Source organism: Cotesia typhae, unplaced genomic scaffold (assembly GCF_013202065.1).
Source record: "Cotesia typhae breed Kobodo isofemale line unplaced genomic scaffold, CoteBio_Ctyphae contig_26, whole genome shotgun sequence".
Classification (NCBI taxonomy): Eukaryota; Metazoa; Arthropoda; class Insecta; order Hymenoptera; family Braconidae; genus Cotesia; species Cotesia typhae.
The window spans coordinates 2665326-2685643 of NW_027423732.1; the positions used below are offsets into that span (position 1 = coordinate 2665326).

Genomic DNA, 20318 nt, shown 5'->3' on the forward strand with positions numbered 1-20318 from the left:
TCTTAATTTTATATTAAGGAATAAGGAAATATAGTTAATATTTATTTTCTAACGATTGATATTCTTAATTACGATTATCAGTTGTTCGATTTCCTAAAACTAAGAATGAAATTTTGCGTACTATGACTACTGGATTGTTATGTCGCAATAACTATAATGCTTTGGGTTGCATCTGGCAGGTGACACTACTTGTCAGATAAAACAGAATTTGAATGAAGACACGTGTCTTCGAAAGAGAAACTTTAATCTCAAGAAAATAATACAAAGGAATATAGTATAGGGATTGAGAAAGATGACCTTGACGCCACCTGCCGGGAAAAATGTAAAGCAAAGTGGTGGCAAGTGCTATACAAAACAATAACAAATTTATTAAATAAATTTTTTTTTTAATCTAATTGAAATAAATTTTGATAATGTCTTCGTCAAAAGTTTCTTGCTGTATCCGTGGTTGTTCCAATATGCCATATAAAAACAAAAATCAAAATACAAGTGTTAAATTTTATCGTTTCCCTGCAAGTACTCTGAACTCAGCGTGGATAACCCTTAAACGTCAACAATGGATAAATGCAGTGAAAAACTATGTGTAAGTAAATTATTTTAATGAAAAAAATTAAATTAATCACGATCAAATTTAAAAGGCCAAGTAATATGAAATAGAATATTAAATTATACAATGATTATTTTGTAAAGTAAATAAAAATGTACTAAGGAAAAATGAAATTTAAAATAATTTTTTTCAGGAAATATCCAAATGATTGGGAACCAACTCAAAATACTCGGATTTGTAGTGCTCATTTTGTTAATAATCAAAAGTCAGAACATCCTCGGCATCCTTCATACATACCAACAATTTTTCCTGGTAAAGTAAATATCAAAAAAATCTACTCAAGCATTTGAACGTTTCGAACGATTGCGACAACGAAATTTACGAAGTGAAATGAATATCATTAATAATAAAATTAATAATACTAGTAATAATATTATAAGTAATAATATAAATAATCTGTCAAGTTTTTTTATTTCATTAAAAACTGGAATAAAATTTACTTCTATACTTCGAAACTTTTATGAAAATTAATTTAGCAGATATCTTATAATTTTAAGAATTTTGTGAATAAATAAATTAAATCAAAGAACATGAGAAAAAAATTGACGTTTAGAAAATTAAAAAAATAAAAAATCAAATTTTTTAGAAATAATTTTTGGAACAAATTTATTTATTAAAAAAATTAAAAAATGGTTAAGTGACTGCTAACTTTAATGTCATAAACTTTTTACTAGGTTTATATTTAATTATAAATTTTGTAAATTTATGAACATTAAAAATAATTTTAAATAAGCTTCGATGTAGCCAGATTTGTCATATTTTTAATATTGTATAAAATAATTGTTAGAATAATTAGTAACTAACATGAATTTTTATATTGTACACCTCGGAAACTTTGGTTTGAGCGACAACTGAGCAGGTTATGGTTGAGTGTTTATTTAAATCTTCTGTTTCCACAACGTTTAAAACGTGTCCTGACTCAAATAATTTTTACCCTTGATGTCATTTTGACCCCTAATAAGGGTATTTTTGACCGGCAAGAACCCGAATTTAATTATTTTTGCATTCTTAATGTCAACTAATACTGATTATTACATTGTGTACATCACTAAGCTTTATATTTATAACACCAGGGCGCTCCACTTTCAGCAGTAGTGCTGCCTCTACAGTTCTCTCTCAATCCCTATTAGGTTCTGAATTCTGGAGGGTAAGAGGTAAGGAGAACCATCTCTATATATCAAAAAGTGTCCACGGAAAACAGCAAATTAAGATGACGCCACTGTAGCAAGTGGAAAGTATTTAAAAATACTTAACACAAATAATTAGAGTAGGATACTAGATTAAAAAAGGAAAAAAAGACTTCCTCTTTGTAACCGCGCTTTTTACAAAAATGTTCATTATTTACATTAAAATCAATCAGGAATAAAATAAAATTAATAATTAATTCAAATAAACCAATTTGTTACCCAAAAGCCCTGTCGATAAAGAAAATGGAAACGTATTTGATATAATTCAACGAAAAAATTTATGAATCCATTTGAATGATTTTTTTAATCAGGGATTTTATAACAAGATAAAAGTCATTTATTGATTAATTTTTAACATTATATAACATATAGTATAACATTTTTTCTTTAAAAATAAGTCGTACATTCAAGAAATTAATTTTGCATTTTTTCTATTCATTTTTGTTTTCGTTTTTGCTGCGTCGTAGCGCTTATTTTCTGATTTCGCTAAAAAATGCGCTCGCATTACAATATAAATGTCAATAATCTTCCCTGGTTAAAAATATTGATTGAAAAGGATTGAAAATGATGAAATTAGAATACTTTTGAATAATTTCAATTCTTTTTCATGTATATATAGATATACAGTTCACATAGGGTGACTGATTCCCAATACTTTTCAATCAATATTTTTAATCAGGGTTAACAGTTAATTCTTTTTCATGAATAAAGCACCCAACTTTTATCAAGTACTCTTTTTTAAGTTCATCTGATATTTGAGTAATGGTTTCTAGATTTGTCAAATTTTTGCTTACAGCTCTTAAAACACACTTCTCTAATTGTTTGGTCAGTTCAAATAACTCTTCGCTAGGATAAATAAGCCCACCATATAAATCCATTTTTAGAATTACATCGTTTCTATGTAATCGTTGGCCATCTCTTGGATTCATATGAATATTTTGTAAGCAATCTGAACACTTCACAATTTTTTGCAATTTATGTAATTTACTTATGTAACCCGCAATGTATGATTGCACCGCATCACTGGTTACTGCCTCATTATAATCATGATCTTCATCAATTGAAGAATTTTCCACTTGCGGTTCAGAATTTTGTAGCATGTCATCAATATCTTGAAGCCATAGCTGTCGCTCTAAATTTGAAGAAATTGACAATTCAGGTTCGATTAAACTTCTCAAAAGATTTTCCCCAGAAACATTACATCCTTTCGGAGGACGTATGAGTGAAAATGTAGAAGCCAATCTGTAAACTTGAGCAAACATTTTCGAATCAGGGTGATCATTTCCTCCACATGAATGTCGCATGACAGAAAAAAATCTCTGAAATAAAATATCAATGATAATTTTTAACATGTTATAATAAATATAGTCAATAATAATTATATACAATTACCTCTAAAGGATCTTGTGATAACGTTGCTGTCATTAAATATTTAAATCCACATTCGGTTTTAAGCATATCTAGGATTTCAAGGGTAGCTCGCAACGTCACTTTCAAACCAAGTAAAGTGCTCTTCGATATGGGAATTTTTTTTTCTAAATTTTCCCAATTTTGCAAAAACTGCAGGAATTCTAAAATTGATTAAAAAATTTGAGAGAGATGATTTAAAACGTAATTACGTAGAATGGCAAAGATTAATTGTACAAAGTTATTAATCTGTATCATCATTTATTGCCATTAGAGGCAGTTCACATGCTAAGAAAAATCTTTGTAGTTTTGACTTCACGGTGGAAATATTGTTTACGCGGAAGCATTCTAAAATAACTGTTTAAAAGATATGTACTAATTGAAAATATCCACTGTTATATTTATCACGATTCCAATGTCTCCACTGTGTTTTTACTATGAAGTCAAGATCACAATGATAAATAAACTGGACCACAAATGCAATCACAACAAAACAAAAATCAAGAATGAATCTAAAAATATTTTTTACTTAAGAAATCAACGATAAAACATTATTTTATTAGCCCATGTACATGAAGTAATCATAATGTATGAAGTACCTTACAGTTTTGTAATAGAGAAGTATTCTTTGTCATTCCGGTATATGTTTTTTTCAACTTTCAAATTTTTTATGAAACCTACAAAGTTAAAATTTTAAATTATTATATTTTACTAAATAATTCTTACCTGTTTTTGACGACAATCTTCTCTTGCATACAGGGCATCTCTAGGTATGCGAGAAGTCATAGCTTGGATTAAATTAAAAACAAGATATATGAACTTTTGTGTCGGAGTTGAATCTTTCAACTTCCCTGGTTAAAAATATTGATTGAAAAGGATTGACAATGATGAAATTAGAATACTTTTGAATAATTTCAATTCTTTTTCATGTATATATAGATATACAGTTCACATAGGGTGACTGATTCCCAATACTTTTCAATCAATATTTTTAATCAGGGTTATCACACATAGGTTGGTAATGAGCCATCGCGACAGATACCTCATGACCAAAAACCTATAACTAAAATAATAAAAAAATTATTGTAAATCTATTGAGAATAAAATTTTTAAAGTGTCTGAATATTTATCTTATTAGTTTATCAATCGAAAATAGTATGTAATAACATATTCAAGTATACATACTTCAGTTGCAAGAGGTACATTCATTACTTGAAAACCTTTTGGTTTCAAATGTGCAGGTGTTAATTTATAAGCTATTTTCATATTTGGTTGACGATAGTTTTCTTCCTCTAGAAGAGCTTCCCAATGTTTTTTTTTAACGATTCCATAGGGCGTCTGAAAAATGTATAGCCTTAGTTAATTATATTATTCTGGATTGTCGGAAATAAACTTATATTTGAACGTTACCATAAATTCGTTAATCTTTTCATCCAAAGTTGATGTTCGGAAACATTTTACTAAATGATTAAAATCAGAAATCATCCACAAACGTCGTGAACTATCTGAAGGGTGTTCACAGCTTATGTTATTTTCGTTCACTCCTAATATTTTCCATACCCCTCGGTTCCATGATGCACCGTCCATGACAACTGCGTCTATAACAAAATAGGAAATTGCATTTGTTTCTGTAACCTAAATCGTTAACATTCTATAATTTATATATTTTAGATATAAAATATATCTTTCTTACAATAATACATATATATTTTAAATAAAAAGAACACTTGCTTAAAAAATATTAATTAAAGAAATGCTAATCCACCGGAGGCTAATTTTTTGAAGAATTTGAATAAAAATCTTCAGTAAATTCCATGCTCTTCTTTCTCTTTCTCGATGGTTCTGAGGTAGATTTACTTTTTACTCTCTTTCGAGAATTTGCTGCCTTCAGTGCACTTTTTAAGGCTTCATGATATTGTTGCACACTCAAAGTAGGGTACATCACTCTTAAAGCCGCTGAAATGATGTGAAATAATAATGAATGAAGTAAATATTAATTCAAAAAATTATAAGAAAATAAAAATTTCATAATACTTACTGAGAAAATCACGATCGAACGTGGAACCAGCCAAAGTGTTAGGTTTCCCTTTACTTGGTTCAAAGTAATTGTATGTGATTAACAACTCCTTCATAATAAGTAAATTGTTTTTCAAAATATAACGCACGTTGTCCATTACAGATCTTCCTCCTCTGAAAGCACTAATGTAATTTCTCTGTAAAAATAAGTAATATCAATTATGAGCTATTTATTAACTGTTTATAAGTATCGAATTCTTACATTATTATGTTAGCACTGTAATTAAAATCCGTTAATATTTTATTTTTCAAGATCATATACTATTTATAATCTTATACTTACTAATTGAGTTCTATCTTCTTCTGAAGCATTATTATATTCATTAACTCCCGCCACAGTACAGAACGGTATAAAATCAGGTTTGGCTATTGACGAGGCAATCCTTCGATTCCAACGCTGATCAACTATTTCCGACAGTTTAAATAATTGCTCGCCTTGCTCATTCATTTTTTTTGATAGTTCTCTGAAATCATAATAATCATATTAAATTTTTATTACTTAAAATATATCTTTTAACGGAATTTTTTTTTTACCTGTACCTTGCGGCAGTAGATTGGTCTTCTTTTTCTCAGAAACTTGTGGCCAACTTGATGCCAACGATTGCAAATTCCGAATCTGACCGCAAGTTGTCGCTAAGTTGGCGGCAACTATCTGACACCAACTTAGTTGGCACGGAGGCTAGATATAAGGAGGACGATCGACATAGGTAAATGTACAGTTAGTGCGTCCGGAAAACTGAGGATAGATCATTTTCAAAAAGAAGCCGCTAGGGCGTCACTACGTTCGCTAATGTCCGGATCATGGCGTCCGTTTGTTATTGTTTATTAATAACACCAAATTGACATTCAGTTAGTTAATTAGTTTTTTAATTAATAATCAAAGTGATAATAGTTTAAAATGGTAAATAAATGTATAGTTGATGGGTGTTTGAGTGGCCGGATAAAAGATCGTAATAAAAATTAAAATTAAATAGTCGAAACACGTCTTTATTTATTGTGCCACAGGTAATATAACCTAACTTAGTATTTTTGTAAGAAATAATTTTTATACTAATTAAATTTATATTAATTAAATGATTATAAAAAAATTTTACCTATAGAAATTAAAGGAAATTATAAGTGCTCTTTTTCAAAATATTTTTTTAAATAATTTATGTTACAAGAGTCCCAAAAATTTTTATATCAGTAGATTTTAGTATCATTTTTGATCAAATTAAAAAAGAAATTGTAAAAAGGTATAACGTAATTTTTTTCTTCTTAGAATTAGTTTTAAAAAATTGCATCGTTACCATTTTTTTGGAGCTAACGTTTTACTCAAAGTAACTTATTAAAATTATTTCCAAATATAACTTCATGTCAATTTTTTGTTTGTTTATTCAAGTGTCCAGACTTGTTAAAATTGTGGTACTGTGGATTAAAGCAAGATCTCACCCCAAAAAAAGATTATGTCTGTGAATTACATTTTAATGATCAAGATATTATTAAAACTGATAAAATATTATTGACTACTGGAATTTATGAAGAATTACCTCGAAAAAGATACTCGCTAAAGCCTGATGCTATTCCGACGTTGAATCCGAACCGTGTAAACAAAGCTTGCAACAATGAAAATAACGAAGCTCAGTATATGCAATGCCATTTATTAATTACAAATGACCATAAAACTAACTCACCACAAAACCAAGAACCAATAATTAGTAATGATCTCATAAACATAATTAATTGTGAGTCACCAAAACGCATTGACGTATTTGAAAATTTTGAAGAAAATGATAATTGTGAGAACGAAATGCAGGTAAGAAAAATTAAAATTTCGAATTATTACTCTGCAACTTAAGATAAAAGCACAAACAATTAGGAGGCCTAATTACTCTTGTTTGTTAGAATATTTATTTAAGTACTTGAGATATTGAGAAAGTGAAGCTCCCTGCCTTCGTGGAGCAAAAAAATAGTATACACTCTACGGGAAGAAATAAAAAGCCTCAGATCACATATTTGTCAACCTCGGCTTCGCCTCGGCCGACAATTACATGTGATCTGAGACATTTCTTACTTTTCTTCCGTAGGTGTGTAATATACTATTATAAATAATAAGAAACATTCACTATAAAAATTATCAAGTTTACTCTGAATTTATTATAGCAGTGTATGAGAGTTAAATTTGAAAAATATTGTTATAAAACAAATAGTCTTTCGAAAAGAAATTATTAATTATTTTTTTTTCATATTCACGTTCTTTTCTCTATTCAATTCTTTAAAACAAAAGTAAATGAAATAATTAAAGAATCATGTTATAAGATATTTCAATAAGTCAAACAATCTGAATTATGAATATGTTAAAAAAGTTAAGTCTTTAGACATGTCTCTTATATCGTCTCCTATAAATTTAGAACTATTATTACAAAAAAATAATCATTAATTTTTGTTTATTTAATCATTTCAAGCCACGTGAGTTATCTACTCCTGAATTACGTCTTGAGAAATGTTCTTTATTAACAATTATCAACGTGTTGAAATTCAATGCTTTGCCACAAAATTGGAGTTGGACAACAGATTTAGTTAATCCAAAAATATAGTTTTATGTCATTTAGATAAAGTATCCATGAATTTAAAATTTCGTATAAAAATAAGTGAAGACTTCAATATATCAGTAAGAATTTTTAGATCTTGTAATTTATTTTTCACAGTATAAACATAAAGTTCCGAACGTTGGTTGCTAACGAATGTTCAAATTTCTTCGAAGCGAACATTACACAGAAATATATCAGTTCTCAAAGTTATTTTCTCGATTTTTTTCGCGTATTTTTGAAGATTTTGATAGAATAGCTTTCAAGAATTTTGAAAATTCATAAGAATCTAATGTTCGAACGTCAGTTTTTTTTTTTGTGGTAATGTTAACATTATACTTTTGATTAGTTACTTAACTTGAAAACGCAAGAGTCGGTAGAATTCAATACCAATTTTTCCCAAATATCTGATTTTTGGGAGTTTTTGAAGGAATTGGAAAACTGTGAGTTATGTGAAGGGACTGGATTACTTTTCCATTTTTTGGCTACGGACATTAATTTTTTGTTATTAATAAATTTAAAAAATTTGCTATCGATTTTCCATGTTTAAAAAATCGATTACCAAACTTAATAATTATTGTGTATCTTAAGTACGGAGCACATTAGTATACTCTACAATTGCCTAAAAATGATAATTCTAAGGTTTTTATTACTTGTTAAATGAACTTTACTAGTATCATTTCTCATTAATAATAGATGTTCATCGGCGTGTTCTGGTGTGTCATTGCCTGACGAACAATATAAGAAACAAATGAATCTTTTTCGATGCTTTGCTTGTCGGCAATTGAGACGGAAATTGCAAAATCGATCGTACAAAGTCAAACCCGACATTAAAAGTTCGTACACTGACTTGAAGTACCAGGAGAGCCTGAAAACTAAACAAATTCAGCGCCTCAAACGTAAAGTAGGTATTTACTTATTTATCGTTTCTTCATGTATACTTGATTATTTACAGGTTGTGAGTGTTTAAGATCAATATTCTTTTATTTTTTTCAATAAACTTAAAAGTTTGATACAATGCTCGTTACATTACATTATCATTTCGTCAATACGGTTTAGTTTGTGAATACAAATTTAATCAACTACAATCTGAGAACTTAAATTAAATCACCTGTAAATGCCTATTTAACTATTTAACCCTTTACAGAATGAATCACTCATCAAAATTATAGAAACGCAACGACTTAATTGTATGGCAATTAAAGATGAAGCTCTAAGAGCGGAAATTTCTATTTTGCCTCCCGTGCAACAACTAGCAATTCGTGCTTGTTTTAATGCAGTAAAAGCTAAAAATGCCAAACAACGAAGATATACGGTTGAGTGGGTTTATGAATGTTTGCTACTTGGTATAAAAAATGCTGCGGTATATGAACGACTCAGAGAACGTCAAATCCTCCCTCTTCCCTGCAAAGACACCCTTAACAAATATATCCAGAAGTTGGATAGCGCTTTTGGTTTCCCTAAAGCCATATTCGACACTCTTCGTATTAAAAGTTCACGTATGGAACCACATGAAAAACGGGGTATCCATGCACCATTCCTGTCACACTTTACTACTAACTGCAAATCTTAAAAATGCAAATCTTAAAAACGCAACCATTTTAACTATATCTAACAACTCTACTTAGCTATCGAGTATGATTATATTAACAAATCCGAGCGCATAAGTTTTTAGCTGAAAAAGTAATTCGTATTTGATATTTTTAAATAACTCTTTTAAAAGCTTCATTAACTTTTAACAGTAGCTGGCTATTATTGTTAGACTACATCTGATTCACATTTATTTCATTCTAACAATTTTTTATTTTTTCTCCTAGGTACCCTTTTAATAGATGAAGTAGCTTTAAGTGAAGCCGTGAAGCTAAATCGGAGAACTATGCAGCTTGATGGTTTTGTAGACTTGGGGGCACATACTCCGGAAAATTTAATCAACAGTCGGGCTGATCATGCCTTAGTCTTCATGTACCAACCTTTTCAGGGTAACTGGGTGCAAGTAGTTGGTAGCTTCCTGAGCAGAAATTCTGTCACGAGTGCCATTCTTCACAAATTACTCATTGAATGCATCGTATTACTGGAGAATGCTGGGTTTTATGTTGATGTCGTTACTTCTGATGCAGCTCAATGGAACAGAGGAGCATGGACACTTTTCGGTGTCAAAGATGGACAATGTAGCTGTGATCATCCATGCAATTTTGACCGCAGACTTTGGTTTATTTCGGATTTTCCACACTTAATAAAATGTTTCAGGAACAAAATTATGAAACGATTGTTTTTTTGGGTAAGCTTCTCTTATAATATGATTTTTAACACCAGTGTACTGTTATTCACGATTGAATTTTCAATTTAGTTAGCATTGGAATGAATATATTCATAAGTGACCTATTTAATTTTACAACTATCAAATTTTTCAATGATTGTATTTAATTATTTATGAAAATGTTATTTATTTTTAGACTCCAGATGGTTTTTGTAAGAAAAAGTCATTAGGAAGCTTTATTATTGCATGAAATTTATCTGAAAGCCAATCTAAAAATAGCTTATCAACTAACTCCCCAGCATTTAAATCCAGAAGGATATCAAAAGATGAATGTCCCGTTGGCTTATCAGGTAATTATAATTATAAAGCTGCGAGAGTAAGTTAAAATGAATTTAAGATTATCATTAACATCGAGGTAACTGGCCTAATATTTATCTTTAATTTCTAACAATTCATATTATAAATAGCTGATTCAGTTAAAATAAATAATAAGATGTATTTATTCTTATTTTGATAAAAAATTAATTTTTATAAATTTTCAATCATAACAACTGCTTATCTAATTTTAATGAGAAAAATTAAAACTTTTTGTTTTTAGCTTTTTTCGAAAAATATACAAGTTGCAATGGCGACTTATAAGAACGCTACTCCTGAGCTCAGTGATTGCGATCCAACAGTGGTTTTTATTAAAAGAGTAAATGATTTAATTGAAGCCATGAGTTCACGTACTCCTTTGAATGCTTTACGTTTAAATGATAATTGTCCCCGAAAAAGGTAATTTTTAATATATACATTAGGTCTTTTGATAGCTTCATACAATTTTTTCGCAATAATAAAGCGAAAATTATAGTTCTAAACGGAGAACCATTGTCAACATAAAACCATCATTATACCATGTGTACATGATCACATATTATAACCAATATTGGAAAATATTTATAAAGTATATATATGTAAGTATATAACTATAAAAATAATTTAAGACACTCCAATCTTATCATGACATTATTCCTACTAATGTTTGCACATAATCCAGTCTCGCAAGTTTACTTACATTTTCAATATGAAACTTATTAAACGAAACTTCAAATGATAGTCAAATTCAATGAATTTGAGTTTATTAGTTGCGGAAGTTCCTAATCTTTATCATAGCTGATATTCTCTTGGACTATGTATCCTATTTTCTGAAACATGCATTTTTCTAGAGTAATTTCTACTACCATAAGATAGAGGATAAATAAGTAATGCTATTTATTTTTGCTAGGTAATAAGTGATTTTATTGATTATCTGAAGATTTGGGAAGCCAAAGCTAATGAAGAAAGAGAACTTTATAAAAAGAAGAAGAAAGGCAAAAACAAAAATCAAAAAATGAAAATGAAGTTGATGATAAATTTTTTTCGCAATTACTCCTAGTACTCTTACTGGATTAAAAATTACGTTACAGGCTACTTTAGAGCTAAGTGAATTTTTGCAAAAAGAATGTAATTTTGAGTACTTGATGACATCGCGGCTTAATCAAGATCAATTAGAAGTATGTATTAATCGTTGGATTTTTATCAAATGAATAATTAAAAATTGTTATAGTAAATATTCTTTTTTTTTTTTTAATATTTGAATCTTATTTAATTTATAGAAGTTCTTCGGTATAATGCGGAGTGTTTGTCGTTGCAACGATCATCCGGATACAATCCTTTTCGGGCAAGTTTTTCGATTATTGTGTTCATATTCATTAGTCACGCCGCCGAAAGGGTCCAATGTCACAGCTGGTGAATTACTACAATCTTTAATGCAGTCCAAAGATTCTCTGGCTACAGCTAATGCATTAAAAAAATTGGCTGAATGAAATTGACGCTATTGTTGAAAATGGTATTTCTAGTAATAATTATTCGTCTAGTGATGATAATAATAATACATTTTCTCATCCAAATACCTCTGTGGCTAAAAACCCTTTGAAAGCTTGTTAGACGAAGATAGTGATGACGATAATGATGATACTATACCGTCATTTATTAGAAAACCATTCGAAAGTTTATTAGACGAAGATAGTGAGGATGATATAGAGGACGATGATGATTTGTATCACGATAATCATTATCCGTTCGAAAATTTAACTGAGGTTGACGATTCTTCTACTGAAAACAACATTAATCATCATAATCAAAATAAAATTAATATTGATTCAAATGAAAACTTTTTACAAAGTGAAAATGATTGGGAAGGAAGTAATAGTTTTCGTGATGACCAGCATTACCATCATGATTATGATGTTGTTTCCACCAGTGATGGTATAGTTGCTTATATTGCTGGATATGTTGCGAGAAAATTTCAGCGAATGACTTCTTGCTGTGAATGTATTGAAACATTACGCTCTGCGAATTCCTCTGAACGTGATCGGGTCATATAATTAATGAGCAATGGTGGATTAATTTTTCCCAGTGAAAATTTATTCAGACTAATTAAAAAATTGGAACAAATAGTTTTAACCGTAGTTGGTACTAAAACTGTTAAAATAAATACTATGCACCAAGTGCTAGAGAAAATAGCAAAAGCTAAATGCCTCCCCATCCTAGGATGTGATGAACACAAAAAGGAGCTTACGGCTAAAATATTGAATAATTTTGTAATTATGAGAGGTAATTTTTAGCTAATCTTATCAACCGAACTCTTAACGAACGAAAGATGATGGCCAAGAAACATCGTAAAATTTCTAAACTAGCTTAACTTATTAAACTCTTCAGTAATATTCTACTTTCAACATATATACGCTTATTAATTAAGAATAAAATTACCTAAACTATTTGAATACTTTATTATTATTATTATTATTATTATTATTATTATTATTATTATTATTATTATTATTACTATTACTATTATTATTATCCCAATTCGCAACTAAAAATGAAATTTTAATGTTTTCTTTTGATAAATGTGATTGTACATTGCATTCCGCGTCATTTATTTAAAAACCTGACATTAGAGACACTTGCGCACTCTAGTGGTGAAAGATCTGTCCTCCAATTTTCGGACGCTTGTAATACATTACGATCGTCCTCCTTATATCTAGCCTCCGTGGAAATACCTTAGAAAAAATATGAATTTTTAAGTAAAATGCAGGTTATGTGACTCGTGCAATTTTACAGGTGTGGATTACAGCTACGTCATAATGGATACTTTTGTAGAACATTTAATCCAGAGTAAATTGCACTTTCGTACAATATGATAGCAGAAAAAGCTGCTGGGTTATATACATTCAAAAAGACACTAAAAAGAATCAAAGATTTCGTGTGATTTGAATAGAGAATCTTTTCATGATCGTAAAAACTACTAAATAGTGCGATCAAATTTTCAGGGATTTTTTTTTTTTTTATCATTCTAAACAAAATATTCAGTCGGGAGTAAAAAGAAAATAGTCGTAAAAAAAAACTATGCTATGTATTTTTTTAATTAAAAATATCGGAATATCAAGGAAAAGTTTTTTTTTTTTTTTTTTTAAATTGAAATTTATAATTTTCCGCAGCTACATATTGATTACAGGCTACTACTAAATTATTATTTTTTTTTAACTTCATGTTTCGAAAATTAATAACTTTAAAGAATAGGAAGTTATTGATTATTGATTTCGATGCGATTAATTGTTTAATAATATTCTTTACAACTTATTACGAATCGAATCAACTATTAAGGTTAATAGTATATTGTACATCTAATGCGATAAGCTATCGCATATATTGTCCCTAAAAACAAATAAGAAATTAAAAAATAAGAAGGAACAAATATTAATTAGCAAAAAATAAATTTATTTGAAACAATCAAGACAAAAAATTAAACAGCTCAATTTTAATTAATTATTTTTGACTTCGTTAAAAATATGAACTTTGTAATGTCAATCTCACTTCTTTAATATTAAAAGTTAGATTGTGTGCTCTTTGTTATTTACTTTAATTTTAGAAATTTTCACAGTCAATTTGCGTGCGATAGGATATTTTGCGTGTGCCAAGTATAATTTTCATTTAAGTTTAATTTTCATTAATAAGAGTTTCATTAGAGAAAAAAACCCACACGTAATTTAAAATTGGGCAAACACCTTTTTTTTAACCGCAAAAGCGAGCGCTAAGATATTATTTATTCAAGATATTACTTTATTACAAATTACAAAACACATTTAATTTAAAAAATTTTTGAACGATTGAATTTTCTGATAATAAAATACTCAACTAAAAATTATCAGTTACTAAAAAATATTTAATTATTTTAAGAAAAGCTTCAACTTCAATAACTAAGATTGTCTAAAACAAAAAAAAATTTTTTTCATTTTTTTGCCGTAAATTATTTATATTACATTTCTTTATTGTTAAACCCACTCATATAATTTAAATAAAAAATATGAAATTATATCATGTGAGAAAACTATTCGTAATGTGATTGGTCAACTGTTATTCAAATATTAGTCAAATATTGGTCAAATAATAGCACAAGCATGAAAATATATACAAACCCTGCGCGCGCAAATTTGAATTTAATCTCTATGAAGTTTTCAATGTTACCGAATCAATCTAATTTCATTAGCCGGTTAAGCTGTTAGCTCAAAAGTTAAAGCCTTAATAATTACATTGAGAAAAAAAAACAGAATTAGTTGATAAAGAAAAAAGTTAATGATTAAAAATGACAACAGGATTCCTCATGGAGTCTTAGGACTAGGAACGAGATGGTAATTACTCATGTGCCGACGGCGGTTCAAAGCACACCCCTTAACGGTATGGAAGCTGCATTACTTCTTCCCCGATAAGGGCCCACCTCCCCGAGGCTGTTGAGTTTCAATCCGCTAGAGTACCCCATTTACTCGTAATTGAAATCTCAATTGCATCGTCGAGCCTTTACAGGTTTCCAACCATGACTTGTTGGACCGCCTTGAGGGTCCCTGGTGTCAATTCTTATATATTGAAACTACCCTATGCATAAGCACATGCGAGAAACTTCTACTGTGGCGCCACCCGTCTTCGTTAATGGTCACTACAATAACTATTAGATTGTGCAGTATTTACTTATGCACTAATTCGCATGCTTTTGAAATTCTACTATTCAACAATGTGTATTTGTACAAGTAAACAATATATATGAGTCATTCCATGAAAGATACAGCCTGTTAAAAATTATATCCCAACAAACGGAAACGGATAGAAACGGATTTGACTTTCTATCCGTTCCAATCCGAATAAATCTTTTTTTTGAGGGCGCTGTTTTTTAATTCGTTTAAATTCGTTTCCATACGATTCAATCCGATAAGCAAGTTGATAAATAATCCTTCTATACCGACGGTAACATTTAGACAATTTCAAAGATTCAAACACGAATTTTCATCACATATAAATTTTAAAATAATTATATTGTTAGTGTTAGTTCTGAATTAAATGACAGATAACTACTCTGAAAAAGAAAATTTGATCGTGTTCAATGAAAATAATTAATCGGACTTAAGAATGATTTTCATTGTTATTATTATTTACTTAAAAGAATGATTGTTTGATTATATAAGTACCTATTCTTTAGTAAAACTTGAATTTAATAAGCCTTTTATTCATTAATGTAGTAAAAATATTTTTCATCGAATTTTTATTTTCTATTTTACACGTATAAAACCCTTATTACATCCGTTATATTTTATTATTTTTTTTTTTAATAAGGAAATAATTTAAATCGCAATAATAACTTTAATATTTAATTTTTCACTACTTCATTTAAATTTAAATAGAAGAAGAGGTTTATAGTCTTTAGCATGAAGTGTTTCATAGTATAAAATTCGGAAGGAAAATATTGAAATTATCAATTTTTTGACGAAATGCTTTACCAACAACGCTACTAGATTTTTAAGCTCGAAGATTTACATTTCTCTTAAGGTAGAAAACTAAAAGTTCAGAGTGGAGCAGCAAGAAAAACCATTGTGTAAATTACGGACACCCTACTATATAGGCAACTAAATTTTTCCGAAATCACCGGTTTTTACAACAACATATTTATTAATATTTAATACAATACTATCACAATATGACTGAATCAAAAATTTGGATTGATGTCATTCATAGACAAGAATAATGTTTCTTATTAGGGTATATATTATAATAGATGACTATTTTTTTAATGTATTCAAGATGCTTGAGCTCGTGCTATCATAGATATTTTCTGAGCTTTTAAAATAACTTCTGGACATCGGCGTCGTCGGACTAAGCGACAATCTTGGAAAAATCCTTCGTTTCTCGGAAAACCATGCGTTCCATCAGAATATGTAACAAGTCCTACAACAAAAGAATTTCGTTATCACTTAAAGAACATTAAAACGGATAAAAATATCACAAAAAATCAAAATTGGAAACTTTTTATACCTAAACCCCAAATCCTTCCACCACGAAATTCACCTTCAAATTTCATACCATCAGAACGCCAAAATACGCCATGGCCATGAAACCAACCTTGCATAAATTCTCCTTCGTACCTTACAACAATTAATTAAAAAATCTAATAAAGTAATGAAATATTCGGTTATTATTGAAAAACACATAGATATGATGGAGATAATTTTAAGAACTAAAAAACTACCACGAATGTATTTCGACATTTTAATTAGCTTGTTTTCATTAAAAATATTTGGCTGCTAATATTATTAATCCAAGTTATAATTTTATTGATGCGCTATTTTTGAAAAGTATGGGAGAAGGAGGTCAATTGAACCACGGGGCAATTGAAACATTCGAATTTAAAAATCGAAAAAATTGAAAAAACGCTTCATGCTCTTAGAATTAGATTCTAATATGTTAAACTCGGACATGATCAAAATTTGAAATAATTGCGATTAATATATTTTGAAAAATTGGGATTTTTTTATTTTTAAGCATGTAACTTTTTTTTTTGGCTGGTCACAAATTGTTTAATAATATTTCAATTTTTGAATTAATTGATAAAGTTTGAATTGTAGTCGTTGTGTATAATTATATTTTATAATCCTCAGCTTTGTTTATAGTGATATAATAGTTTTTTTATTTATCATTTACTATTAATTGTTATAAAATTATATGGGGTCAATTGAACCAGCAGTCCCGGGGACCATTGAACCATACAGAGAAGCATGGGACATGCGTGCGCTTCTTGACTCTACGTGAAAAACTCAGGAAAATAACTTAACAATTTGATGAACTGAATTTATAATGAAAATTATTTTTAAATTGATTTTTAAGGTAGAACCCTCGCGACTTCCGTAGTCAAAAGTTTATGTTAGAGTGTACGGTACATATATTTGAGAGTCATTATTGAAAAGCCTAAAACTTTTTGCTGTTTATGTACTTATTTTAGCCAATTACGAACGAGAAACTGATCGTTTGAAAAGTCTGGCAACACTGCATGAACGTTAAGATATTTTATGGTAATTACACTCAAGTGTTTTGGACCAGCTATAAACGAATCTCTGTTTTGATACATGCGTTTATTTATTTATTTACATACATTTATTCGGAAATATAATTACAATGTCTGAAAAAAAATAATTGACAGTATTGTTTTGTTTTTTCAGAAAAATCAGTAATTAAATTTTTTGTGTTGATGTATTAACTGATTTTGAATTTTACTGTTTTCTATTATTTCATCTGACTATTATTTTTATGACTTATGAAAGATTAATATATATTATTAAATTAAAATTGTTTATTCTTTTGAATTTTTAATAAATATAGAAAAATACTTATTTTTATAAAATAATCATTGTTATTTCTTTTTTTAAATAAATAAAATTAATAACTATAATATTCCACATAACGCACATTAAACTTTTCAAATTTTTCAGCGCTAGCGCGTCTCATACTTTTTCCGCGGCTCACAAAATTTGCGTTGTTGCCATAGCTTTATTAACGTATCCCTTCCTCGGCTAAAGTCTGGTAAATTTTTCATTACTTATTACTAAATATCTCTGAAACTATGAAGCAATTATCAATGAAATTATTTTTAAGAAAATGTTTAGTTGTTAATTAACGTTGCTCTAGTTTTTTAAAAAGATCCTAAGAAAAGTTTCTGAGATATAAAAATATTTGTAGGTAAACTTTTGGATGTCCCGTATACCGTAATGTATAAGAGCGTTCAAAACTCAAACTTTGAAATTAAATATCTCTGAAACGAGGTGGTCAAAAATTTTCAAATTGCGCCAATCGATGCAGAATTATATGAACATTAATCTGCCAAAATTAAAAAAAAATCCTAAGAAAACAACTCTGGGGAGGATACTACCTTAATTTATTTAATATAATATCTTTACATTAAAACGGTGCAACAGTAATATTAACAAGTAACAATTGATATATTGTTATTATTTATTAAAAGTTCGGGGTTAAGTTTTAAATATTATTGGTTCAATTGACCTCAAGCAGTGGTTCAATTGCCCCCGAGCGGAGGTCAATTGAATCATTCGACGCGTTTGGATAAATTAATAATTTTTAAAAATTCACGTTGCTTATTGACTAATTTATGTATTGATAATGATAGTAGACATAATAAACCAGCATTCCAAGAAAAAAAAATTATTATTTAGTTTTAATTCGAATAGTAAAAAATTACTAAACTTTTTTTGGTTCAATTGACTCCCTTCTCCTCTACTGAAAACTGAGGAATATTTTTTAAAGATTATTGAGATTTCGGATTCGGAAATAAGGTAAAAACCCTAATTATTGACATTGGTCTAAATATTGACACTCTAAATTATTTGTAAATATATTTAATTATCTGTAATAAGAATAACTATCATATAAATTTTTATTAAATTCTAATTAACTAAAAAATTGAAAAAAATTACTGTCAGTTCAAAATATTAAATATTAATTATTAAAAAAAAAATAAAGTCAGCACCAGTTTATCAGACCAGCTTACAAGCGTCTATTTTCTTAACAACTTTGGTTAGAAAAGCATTTTTTTTAAATGCCGAGTTTAAATTAATTTCTTCATCTAATTATATGATCTTTTTTTTTTTTTTTAATTAACAATATATGAAAAATTTATAAAATTGAGTAATCGAAATTAATTGTATGCTTTATAATATTTAAATGATGGATGTCAATAACTAGTTCATAATTTTTAAGTTGAATCTCATATTGACAGCCAGTTGACAGCGCTATGACGCTTTTTTTTTTTTTACTTTAAACTAAAAAATTTACTGTAAGAGTTTGAAATCTTCTAATTAAATAAATTATTTTTAAATTAATTTTTATATTTTTAATAGAAATTAATCATGTGTGGAAATTATTATTAATAAACTTTAATAATATTGATTACTTAATAATAAGTTTCGATAAATAAGAATAAGCAGATGATTCGACGCATGCGCAGTATAGGTGTCAATAATTGGGGCTAAGGTATGTCAATAATTAGATCAATCAGTTTTTTAAGCTGTCAATAATTGGTATATCCGGATAATCTATTTAATTATTTAAAATTAATTAGTAAACATCACTGATTATTATTTAAAAAAAAAAATTTATTCGTTAAACCATTACTTGAGACATTACCGCACAAACAAAATTCAACGATATTGATATTTGATTGCTTAAAAAAAATTAAATCATAATTTTGATTCTTATAGTGTCAATAATGGGGGCTTTTACCTTACTGTTTTCTCCGAAAAAACTCTTGAAATTAAAATGTTCTTTGTTCTGTAATTTTTTGATTTAAATATTCGTAATTATGTTCAATTATAGTTCAATAGTTACCGTGATAAAAACATATAAATAGTTATATTTAATTCTATAATATTTTTTTTATAATTTTATGAATACATGTAATGATTAATCTTACATAAAATATTTTTCAAGATTATACAACATTGTAAACTCAATACTCACTTAGCGCCATCAGGAAAAATAAGAACTCCGAGACCAGAACACAAACCGTTTTGGAAACCTCCCTCGTATCGAGTTCCATCAGCTAATACCATAGAACCCGCACCATGTTTCAATCCTCGTGCATTCCAATCTCCATAATATTTCGTTCCATCTTCGTATGTGTACCCTCCTCTTTTTACTACCCCTTAAATAAATATACAATTATTTTAGTTGTAGCAAGTTGATAAAATTAAACAATAATCAATAATTTTACAAAAGTCATCTCTAATGTAGAATAAATTATTCTTTTTATATTTTAACAAAAAAAAAAAAAAAAAAACGTTTTTACCTTGAGCCATTGTGAT

General features: G+C 28.4%; 2 protein-coding genes across 2 annotated transcripts; one reads left to right on the plus strand and one right to left on the minus strand.

The window, feature by feature from the left end:
* The first annotated feature begins 279 nt into the window (after positions 1-279).
* Positions 280-2031, plus strand: LOC141525319 (uncharacterized). Its single transcript, XM_074239755.1, has 3 exons — positions 280-583; positions 741-859; positions 1681-2031. The coding sequence occupies exons 1-3, from the start codon at positions 414-416 to the stop codon at positions 1830-1832; spliced, it is 441 nt and encodes a 146-aa protein (XP_074095856.1). The 5' UTR covers positions 280-413; the 3' UTR covers positions 1833-2031.
* A 13860-nt stretch (positions 2032-15891) lies between these two features.
* Positions 15892-20312, minus strand: Rtp (MORN repeat-containing protein retinophilin). Its single transcript, XM_074239966.1, has 4 exons — positions 20303-20312; positions 19975-20158; positions 16483-16592; positions 15892-16395 (listed from the first exon to the last, which is right to left on the minus strand). Exons 1-4 carry the CDS (start codon positions 20310-20312, stop codon positions 16247-16249), a joined length of 453 nt encoding a protein of 150 aa, XP_074096067.1. The 3' UTR covers positions 15892-16246.
* Between the last annotated feature and the right edge of the window lie 6 nt (positions 20313-20318).

Bases quoted from the DNA above. Each gene is read 5' to 3' on its own strand.
- Rtp (XM_074239966.1), bottom strand. The intron at 16,593-19,974 runs GTGAGTATTGAG...AATTGTTGTAAG, and splicing joins ATTTTTCCTGATGGCGCTAA to GTACGAAGGAGAATTTATGC. The intron at 16,396-16,482 runs GTATAAAAAGTT...CTTTTGTTGTAG, and splicing joins TGGAAGGATTTGGGGTTTAG to GACTTGTTACATATTCTGAT.
- LOC141525319 (XM_074239755.1), top strand. From the start codon at position 414: ATGTCTTCGTCAAAAGTTTCTTGCTGTATCCGTGGTTGTTCCAATATG. The intron at 584-740 runs GTAAGTAAATTA...AATTTTTTTCAG, and splicing joins AATGCAGTGAAAAACTATGT to GAAATATCCAAATGATTGGG. The intron at 860-1,680 runs GTAAAGTAAATA...TTATAACACCAG, and splicing joins CATACCAACAATTTTTCCTG to GGCGCTCCACTTTCAGCAGT.